Source organism: Electrophorus electricus, chromosome 18 (assembly GCF_013358815.1).
Source record: "Electrophorus electricus isolate fEleEle1 chromosome 18, fEleEle1.pri, whole genome shotgun sequence".
In the NCBI taxonomy this organism is placed as follows: Eukaryota; Metazoa; Chordata; class Actinopteri; order Gymnotiformes; family Gymnotidae; genus Electrophorus; species Electrophorus electricus.
Genome location: NC_049552.1, coordinates 380,001 through 390,000, shown reverse-complemented (window position 1 = coordinate 390,000; position 10,000 = coordinate 380,001). Strand labels below are relative to the sequence as shown.

General features: G+C 45.9%; 2 protein-coding genes across 5 annotated transcripts in view; both read left to right on the top strand.

Moving 5' to 3' along the window:
- asphd2 (aspartate beta-hydroxylase domain containing 2) overlaps positions 1-3,296 on the top strand; it is a 7,513-nt gene extending 4,217 nt beyond the window's left edge. For all 4 annotated transcript variants that reach the window (XM_027022006.2, XM_027022007.2, XM_027022004.2 and 1 more), the window contains 2 exons: positions 1,711-1,824; positions 2,296-3,296. In XM_027022006.2, the coding sequence (XP_026877807.2) occupies positions 1,711-1,824; positions 2,296-2,405 (224 nt within the window). In that variant the 3' untranslated portion in view covers positions 2,406-3,296. The remainder of the gene's footprint in view (positions 1-1,710; positions 1,825-2,295) is intronic.
- Positions 3,297-8,687: 5,391 nt separating this feature from the next.
- Positions 8,688-10,000, top strand: part of cabp1a (calcium binding protein 1a) — an 11,235-nt gene continuing 9,922 nt past the window's right edge. Inside the window, exon 1 of the mRNA XM_027022022.2 lies at positions 8,688-9,875. Coding sequence (XP_026877823.2) covers positions 9,189-9,875 — 687 coding nt within the window. The 5' untranslated portion in view covers positions 8,688-9,188. The remainder of the gene's footprint in view (positions 9,876-10,000) is intronic.

Sequence of the window (10,000 nt, the reverse complement as noted above, 5' to 3'; positions counted from 1 at the left end):
AGATTTGGAGCATTGTGCAAAGTCTTCTCCAGCACATCCCTGAGATTCTCAGTGGGGTTCAGGTCTGGACTCTGTGGTGGCCAATCCATGTGTGAAAATGATGTCTCATGCTCCCTGAACCACTCTTTCACAATTTGAGCCAGATGAATCCTGGCATTGTCATCTTGGAATATGCCCTTGCCATCAGGGAAGAAAAAAATGCATTGATGGAATAACCTGGTCATTCAGTATATTCGGGTAGTCAGCTGACCTCATTCTTTGGGCACATAACGTTGATGAACCTAGACCTGACCAACTGCAGCAACCCCAGATCATAGCACTGCCCCCACAGGCTTGTACGGTAGGCACTAGGAGTGATGGTGCATCACTTCAGCCGCCTCTCTTCTCACCGTGATGCTCCCATCACTCTGGAACAGGGTAAATCTGGACTCATCAGACCACATGACTTTCTTCCATTGCTCCAGGGTCCAATCTTTATGTTCCCTAGCAAACTGAAGCCGTTTTTGCCGGTCAGAATCACGGACAAGTGGTTTTCTTAAGGCTACGCAGCTGTTTAGTCCCAATGCCTTGAGTTCCCTTTGCATTGTGCATGTGGAAATGCTCTTACTTTCACTATTAAACATGTTGTTTTGCTACGATTTGATTTCACCACACGTTTAAGTGATCGCCGATCACGATCATTCGAGATTTTATTTCGACCGCATTCCTTCCTCGAAGATGATGTTTCCCCACTGTCCTTCCACTTTTTAACAATGCGTTGGACAGCTCTTAACCCGATTTGCTTAGTTTCAGCAATCTCCTTAGAGGTTTTCTCTGCTTGATGCATGCCATGAATTTGACCCTTCTGAAACAGATTAGCATCTTTTCCACGACCACAGGATGTGTCTTTTGACATGGTTGTTTAACAATTGAGAAGCTACTCACTGCATCAGTTAGGGTTAAATATCTTGCTGCCAGCTGAAACATAATCACCCATGCAGTAATTATCCAATGGGAGACTCTTACCTATTTGCTTAGTTAAATCCAGGTGGTGACCTTTTTTTTGGCCAGGCAGTGTATGTTCTTGTGTTTTTATATGCTTGTGTGTGTTGTAATATGCTTGTGTATGTGTACATTTGTGTATAGATTTGTGCTTGTGTTGTGATGTGCTTGTGTTTCTACATGTGTGTGTAGATATGTGCTTGTGTTGTGATGTGCTTGTGAGTGTTGTGATATTCTTGTGTATGTGTACATCTGTGTGCTTATATTTATGTGTTTTCATGCAATATGTTGGACCCTGGATATGTGTAGGACTCAAAGGGGTATGTTTGTGTATTTATGTTTTAGTTTGTGAGTGTGTAAGTCTGAAAGTGTGTGTATGTGAGTACGAGTGTATAATATGGATCTCTCTCTCTGTGCGTGTGTGAATGAATGAATGTGTGGTTGTATTTATTAGGGCAGTGGTTACTTGTTACAAGTTACTTGAGTTAAATTCAGAAGGTTGCTTGTTCAAGTCCCAGCACTGCCAAGTTACCACTGTTGGGCCCCTGAGCGAGACCCTTAACCCTCAATTACTCAAGTTGTACTCAGTCAGAATTGTAAGTCGCTTTGGATAAAAGCGTCAGCTAAATGCCATAAGTGTATTATATGTATATTATAATATCTCTGTGTGTACATAGGTCTGAAGCATATGTTTATGTAAAATATGGATCTGTGTGTGTGTGCGTGCAGGTCTGAAGGTTCCTTCTAGCTGTGAGCTGGTGGTCGGTGGAGAACCGCAGTGCTGGTCTGAGGGAAGCTGCCTGCTGTTTGATGACTCGTTTCTCCATACAGCCTTCCATGAGGGTGAGGAGGTGACAGGTGTTGGGAGAGAACATCCCACTAACACTCACTTCAAATCAAATCAAGTTTATTTATTGAGCGCTTGTGTGTGTGCGTGTGTGCGCGTGTGTGTGTGTGTGCGCGCATGTGTGTGTGTGTGTGTGCGCGCGCGCTTGTGTGTGTGTGCGCGCGTGTGTGTGCGCGTGTGTCTTTTACTCTGCGTGCTTGTGTGTATGTGCGCACATTTGCATGAACACGTGCACGTGTGTGTATATGCATTATTTGTATGTTATAATATGTATAATATCTGTGTGTGTGTGAGCGAGCATGTATATATGCTTGCGTGTAGGTCTGAAGGTGTGGTATGTATTATATGTATATTATGCATAATATCTGTGTGTGTGTTTGTGTGTGTATGTGTGTGTGTGTGTGTGTGTGTGTGTGTGTGTGTGTGTGTGTGTGTGTGTGTGTGTGTGTGTGTGTGTGTGTGTGTAGGTTCCTCTGAAGGTGGCCCCAGAGTGGTCTTCATGGTGGATCTCTGGCATCCAAACGTGGCGGCTGCTGAACGTCAGGCACTGGACTACATCTTTACCCCAGGACGCTAGGGAGGGGGAAATTAGAGAAGGGTACTAAGACAGAGGGGGTATGTTTAGAGAAGGGGAATAGGACAGAATTGAGGTGAATATTAAAAGCTGCACATTCCTGTGAGCATAACTCTGTACAGACGTGAGTCCTGTGGAACCGCTTGGTTCAGACCCAAATGTACATAAAGGATGTTTCCAGACGTGGTGCTGCAGACAGAGGGTGTACACACAGGGCCGCTTCCTCCTGCTGCCAGCTCAACCTTTCAGGGTAGAAGCTTCATGTGTAAAGACTTTTTTAGACAAGGGTAGAGCCAGATGTGATGATTCCACAGCACACAAACACACAAGCACACAAATATATGTTCCTTTGCACTTTCACTCACATGGTGATGTAAACTGTTCTAAACCGACGGAGACTGTGGTGTGTGAACAGCGTGTTTATTTGGCCTGTGCAGAGTTCTCCACCCATCCAGATTCCCTGACTTTTATTCCCTGACTTTTACTTTTCCACAGGAATAAAAAGCTTCAAATTTGTGTACCGTAAAAGACACTGCATAACAGTTGAGAAGTGCACAGGACAGCTGATGTTGATATGAACCAGGCCACACACACACACACGTCTTTTGTCACCTGTACACAGGTGTTCCAGGCCACACACACACACGTCTTCTGTCACCTGTACACAGCGGTTCCAGGCCACACACACACGTCTTGTGTCACCTGTACACAAGGGTCCGAGGCTCCATCCCCTCGTGCTGTAGATGTTCTGTTTGGGTGCTGAGTGTCGTGATCGGTGTCGTGTGATCTTTGCAGCAGTGTGAGGTTTTATGATAACATTCCTACTTCAGTGTTTCCAGATGTGCTTGGCTACAGCTGAGTGATGTGTTTAATAAAGTGCCCATTCTAAAATGCTGTGTGTCTGTGGAATCTCACTGCTTTCACACCCTCACACACTGCAGCACTGACAGTGTATCTGCAGTGGTGTGAATGAACACACTCACAACGTGCATTGCTTGGAGTGAGCACTGTGGTGTGTATTAACACGGCATGTACTGTGTAGACTAGTGTAGGTGAGCAGGTCTTACACATTTCCTTTCACTCTTAAATTAAAACACCACAAATGCAGTAGATGCCATTTTAAGAACAACACAGACTACAACTGTGAACATTTACATAAGAGCCCACTGTGTGTGTGTGAGCTGATCTCCATCTACTGAGAAGAGGAGCTGATCTCCCTCTACTGAGAGGAGGAGCTGATCTTCCTCTACTGAGAGGAGGAGCTGGTCTCCATCTACTGAGAAGAGGAGCTGGTCTCCCTCTACTGAGAGGAAGAGCTGGTCTCCATGTACTGAGAGGAGGAGCTGATCTCCCTCTACTGAGAGGAGGAGCTGATCTCCCTCTACTCAGAGGAGGAGCTGGTCTCCATCTACTGAGAGGAGGAGCTGATCTTCCTCTACTGAGAGGAGGAGCTGGTCTCCATCTACTGAGAGGAGAAGCTGGTTTCCATGTACTGAGAGGAGGAGCTGATCTCCCTCTATTCAGAGGAGGAGCTGATCCCCCTCTATTGAGAGGAGGAGCTGGTCTGCATGTTCTGAGAGGAGGAGTTGATTTCCCTCTACTGAGAGGAGAAGCTGGTTTCCATGTACTGAGAGGAGGAGCTGGTCTCCCTCTACTGAGAGGAGAAGCTGGTTTCCATCTACTGAGAGGAGGAGCTGGTCTCCATCTACTGAGAGGAGGAGCTGATCTCCCTCTACTGAGAGGAGAAGCTGGTTTCCATGTACTGAGAGGAGGAGCTGATCTCCATCTTGTACTTTGTGGCCCAAACATGCACATCACAGTGAAGAGGATGTTGAACTGGAAGTCCAGTTGAAGGGGTTTACAAGGTCTGTTCAAATGTGGTGACTGGGACATTGTGAAATTCTAGTTACTTCCTCAGCAGTGTGACACACTGATGTTTTCCCCCAGTTTTCTCAGTGAAGATGCCAGTGCATGCTGTTATCAGGCAGATACCCACAACATTAATTCATTTGATAAGACTCACAAATTTGGCTGCTATTCAAAACGTTGACACTAGGTGGGGACGTAGAGCTATTGTTGAGTGGGATTGCAACATAGATCACAGACTGCAGCGATCATACATACGGTCTACTGCAGTGGATATGCGGGAGCACTGACCTCAGACCAGCTTCATTATCTCTGTCATAACGCTTACACTTACAGCTCTAGTTGAGGGTTTAGTGTTTATCAAGAGATTTGGCATAGGACCAGGTGCAGAGGTACAGAATGACAGAGCCCTGTGACTATAGGTAGGGGGGCCGGGGACCCCTGACCCTTATCCCGGAAAAAACACCCCAGAGTGTTGTCCCCCTCAACATATCATAAACAAAACTATATAATTTTAAATAATATAGTAATATGCATTGAAATAATGTAATTAAGATAATTACAGATGCAGAAAGTTTTTTAGGTTTGGAAAGATTGCACCCCCCCCTCCATATTTTTCACAGTGGTTTGGTCCCTGACCCCCATCCCCACATCTCCGTGGATCAAGCCAGTGTGTCAGTAGCTGACCTTCAGCACATGATCACGTCACACAGGGTAACGTAAACACAGGCCACGTCAGACGTGTTTACATCCACCACACGTTTACAGTCACCAGACTCAGCTCACAACTGAGTCTTGTGTCAGCGAGGCAGCCGTTGGTCCAGAGCACACATGTCTAATGCCTGCATAAGCCTTTTAAGACCATCAGTTTGGTTTGTTACAAAAGCCAGATATGTATTTCTGGAGAGTTATAGGATGTCTTCTTCTTCTGTAGATGCCACAGCTAATATTATTATTATTATTGTTATTAATATAAATATGTATCTGGACATGCTTTGAGCTGCTATATACTGGATATTTGATAGGTAAATAAAGTAAGTGCTGTAACTTACTGACCTCTCAATAATCCAGTAGATATAGCAGTAATAAAGGTTTAATATAACAGTACTTTATCCAGTATATATAGTATATAGTAAGGGTTTAATATAACAGTACTTTTGGCAGTACTAGTGTCCTCTTCAGGAATTGTTCTTGAGAAATTATTCTGTTTATTGTCCCCACCGTGAAATGTGAGCATCACTGTGTAACTGTCAGAACTCGTCAGTGAGAACAGCAGAAAACAGAGAGAACAGTGAGAACAGCACAGAACAGAGTGAACAGTGAGAACAGCAGAGAACAGAGAACAGCAGAGAACACCAGAGAACAGCAGAGAACAGCAGAGAACAGCGAGGACAGCAGAGAACAGTGAGAACAGCAGAAAACAGTGAGAACAGCAAAGAGCAGTGAGAACAGCAGAGAACAGTGAGAACAGCAGAGAACAGAGAATAGCAGAAAACAGAGAACAGTGAGAACAGCACAGAACAGAGAACACAGAACAGTGAGAACAGAGAGAACAGCAGAGAACAAAGAGAACAGCAGAGAACAGAGAGAACAGCACAGAGCAGAGAGAACAGTGAGAACAGCAGAGAACAGAGAGAACAGTGAGAACAGCAGAGAACAATGAGAACAGAGAGAACAGCAGAAAACAGACAACAGTGAGAACAGCACAGAACAGAGAGAACTGAGAGACCAGCAGAGAACAGCACAGAACAGTGAGAACAGCACAGAACAGAGAGAACAGCACAGAACAGCACAGAACAGAGAGAATAGTGAGAACAGCAGGGAACAATGAGAACAGAGAGAACAGCACAGAACAGAGGACAGCAGAAAACAGACAACAGTGAGAACAGCACAGAACAGAGAGAACAGTGAGAACAGCAGAAAACAGAGAGAACAGTGAGAACAGCACAGAACAGAGAGAACAGTGAGAACAGCAGAAAACAGAGAACAGTGAGAACAACACAGAACAGAGAGAACAGTGAGAACAGTAGAGAGAACAGAGAACAGCAGAAAACAGTGAGAACAGCAGAGAACAAAGAACAAAGAACAGCAGAAAACAGAACAGTAAGAACAGCACAGAACAGTGAGAACAGAGAACAGCAGAGAACAGAGAGAACAGCAGAGAACAGAGAGAACAGCACAGAACTGAGAGAGCAGTGAGAACAACAGAGAACAGGACAGCAGAAAACAGAGAGAATAGCAGCGAACAGAGAGAACAGCAGAAAACAGAGAACAGAGAGAACAGCAGAGAACAGTGAGAACAGTGAGAACAGCAGAGACCAGTGAGAGCAGAGAGAGCAGAGAGAACAGCAGAGAACAGAGAACAGTGAGAACAGCAGAGAACAGAGAACAGCACAGAACAGAGAGAACAGTGAGAACAGCAGAGAACAGCGAGAACAGCGAGAACAGCACAGAACAGAGAGAACAGTGAGAACAGCAGAGAAGAATGAGAACAGAGAGAACAGCAGAAAACAGAAACAACAGTGAGAACAGCAGAGAACAGAGAGAACATCAGAGAACATCAGAAAACAGAGAGAACAGTGAGAACAGCACAGAACAGAGAGAACAGTGAGAACAGCAGAGAACAGCACAGAACAGACAACTGCACAGAACAGAGAGAACAGTGAGAACAGTAGAAAACAGAGAGAACAGTGAGAACAGCACAGAACAGAGAGAACAGTGAGAACAGTAGAGAGAACAGAGAACAGCAGAAAACAGTGAGAACAGCAGATAACAGAGAGAACAGAGAACAGCAGAAAACAGAGAACAGTAAGAACAGCACAGAACAGTGAGAACAGAGAGAACAGCAGAGAACAGAGAGAACAGCAGAGAACATAGAGAACAGCACAGAACTGAGAGAGCAGTGAGAACAGCAGAAAACAGAGAGGACAGCAGAAAACAGAGAGAATAGCAGAGAACAGAGAACAGCAGAAAACAGAACAATGAGAACAGCACAAAACAGAGAACAGTGAGAACAGCAGAGAACAGAGAGAACAGTGAGAACAGAGAAAACAGTGAGAACAGCAGAGAGAACAGTGAGAACAGTAGAGAACAGAGGGAACTCCTCATGGGGACAGAGCAGCAGGGACATCCTGATCCAGTGCCTGTTTAATGCATGTAGTGACTACATTATTAATGCGCTAATCAGAACCTCTGTGCAGAGGGAGCTTTACCTTTACCATAGTGCTTCCTGGCACTTTATGGCCCTTTAATAGTCTAAATTTATTTTAAGTTAAGAATGTGTGATTTGACATACAGTTCATGCATACAGTTTAAATCAGTTCGGTGAAATCATTGTGTGTGTGTGTGTGTGTGTACGCGTGCGTGTGTCATGCAGGTTTAGTTTGTGTGGGGCAGCTAACATCACAAACAATAATAATCATTATCATCATCATCATCTTCATATTGTTATTATTATTATTATTATTATTATTAACAATGGTAATAGTAGTATTAGTAGTAGTAGTAATAACATATAACTCCTCTTCCAGATATCTTGTATTTCCATTAATGCTACATTAGGACAAGTTTTTTTTAATGGAAAATAGTTGTTAACACAACTGTTTGTTTAAAAAGCTAGAGAGTATTTATCTGATAGCGCCACCCCTTTCTGCCACTCTTAGTGATTCACCAGGAACCCTGTCACCATTGTACACAACTCACATTTACCTGACCCTTTTATCCAAAGTGACATACAATTATCACTAATTGAGGGTTAAGGGTCTTACTCAGGGGCCCAACAGTGGCAATTTGAACCAGCAACCTTCTCATTACAAGTGAAGTACCTTAACCACTGAGCTACCATAGCCGACTGCTAGCACCTCACTAACTCACCATCACCTCTGTACACAACTCACCATCATTCTACTGGCACTCAGAAGCTTTTGTGTTTAAAATAAACTTTTATACAAATTTGATGTTCTAGTGTAAAGATCACTGTCTAATAATCATACAACTTAAAATCAACAGAGGTCCTGTACTGAGTCTTACATCTTGGGTGTATCATGAAGAGAGTTGAACCAGTGTCTGTATAACAGATTTGACAAGCTTCTATGAGTAAAGGTGTTCTCTCTTTCACACCTGTCTTCTTTCTAACACACCTATATGCCCATGAGGTCCTTAGCAGGCCCCACACACAGGTATATGAATCAGGCATACCACAGGAGAAGAAATCACAGCAAAGGGCTGTGTGTGCGAGTGTATGTGTCTGAGTGCGTGTGTGTGAGTTTATGTGTGTGAGTGTATGCGTGTGTGTATATGTGTGTGTGTATGTGTGCGTTGGGGGTAGGGGTTTCCAGGATTCTGCATGAGAAGCAATCTCTGTGTACTGCAGGACTTTGCATCTTTAGGACACAAAACATGACTTACAGTTGACCTTAAGAAAATGTGTTTTATTTACTTTCTGTCTGAATGTGTCATAATCGTTGCGTGAAATGACGTGTAGGGCTGAAAAACATGTCCGTCACGCCAAATTACGACCCGAGGTCACGCCCACTGGCATGTGATGATGCACACCTACGTTTCGCGTGCCACTGCTGTAATGCTGCGCGTACTCATTACGTGACGATATTGGAGTATCTCTCTATCTCTCTCTCTCTCTCTCTCTCTCTCTCTCTCTCTCTCTCTCTCTCTCTCTCTCTCTCTCTCTCCTACGCGCTACCGGAATATCGTCCTCGCCTTTCACAGCAATCAGGTGGCCGAGGGCAACTTTTACACCGCATCCTCTGTGCGCGAGCCCAAAATGCACACGACTCGCTGCACTGTTTCCAACCCGGACCTGCTTGTTTTGCACGGACGACAGTATGACACCTCCAAAGCTAACATATAGCGCCGAGGTCGCTCTTCCAACGGCTCAACACTGAGCGCCAGCTCAGGTCGACCATGAACCTCCCCAAAAGCGAGTCCACGAGCTCCTTGCTGAGGACCTCCGCTGCTCATGCTGAGCCCAGCGCGCAGCGGCGCAGTCGGCACCTTGCCGCGGCAGCTTCAGCCGCGGGAGCAGCCGCAGAGGACTCGCTTTGGACCACTGACTGCGACGCCAGCTCCCGGAGACCCTTGTGTCATCCCTCGCTGGTCGGTAACCGGAACAGCGCAGCGAAGCGTGCGGGAAGCGGCCAGTCCAAACTACACTCCCACGGGCGCGCTCCCTCGCCGGGGAGGCAGGAGGATATGTCGGTTCGCCCAGGGGTGAGCAACGGCAGCAAGGAGCGAAAGACCTCGAGGCATTCGCACCGACACCACCACCACCACCACCACCACCGCTCCACCCGGGACGACCTGCCCCAGGAGCGCCGCCACAAGCACTCGCATGCAGCTCGCGTGCCACACAGAACTCAGTCTTTTTCCGAGTGCTCGGATGAAACAGCCATCTTCTTCGAATCCCCTCGAGTGAGCAGTGCGCGACCTGGTTCGCGCGCCAGTGGGGAGGCGTGTCCTCCTTTCACCGCCACCTCCTCTCCGGCGGCCGCGTCCTCCAGCCGCTCCTCGCGCCGCTCCGCGAGATCCAGCGCAGCCTCTTCCGATGCGGACTTGAACCTTCGTCCTATTCTCAACTCTGTCTTTGGACAGGTAAGGAACGTACACGATTCCTGCATCAGTTACTCGGACCGCTGCATTATAAACACATATCCAACATTCTCATTACATGTGACATTACATGTGAACATGTTAACAGTGTCTGCCTCATGACGTCA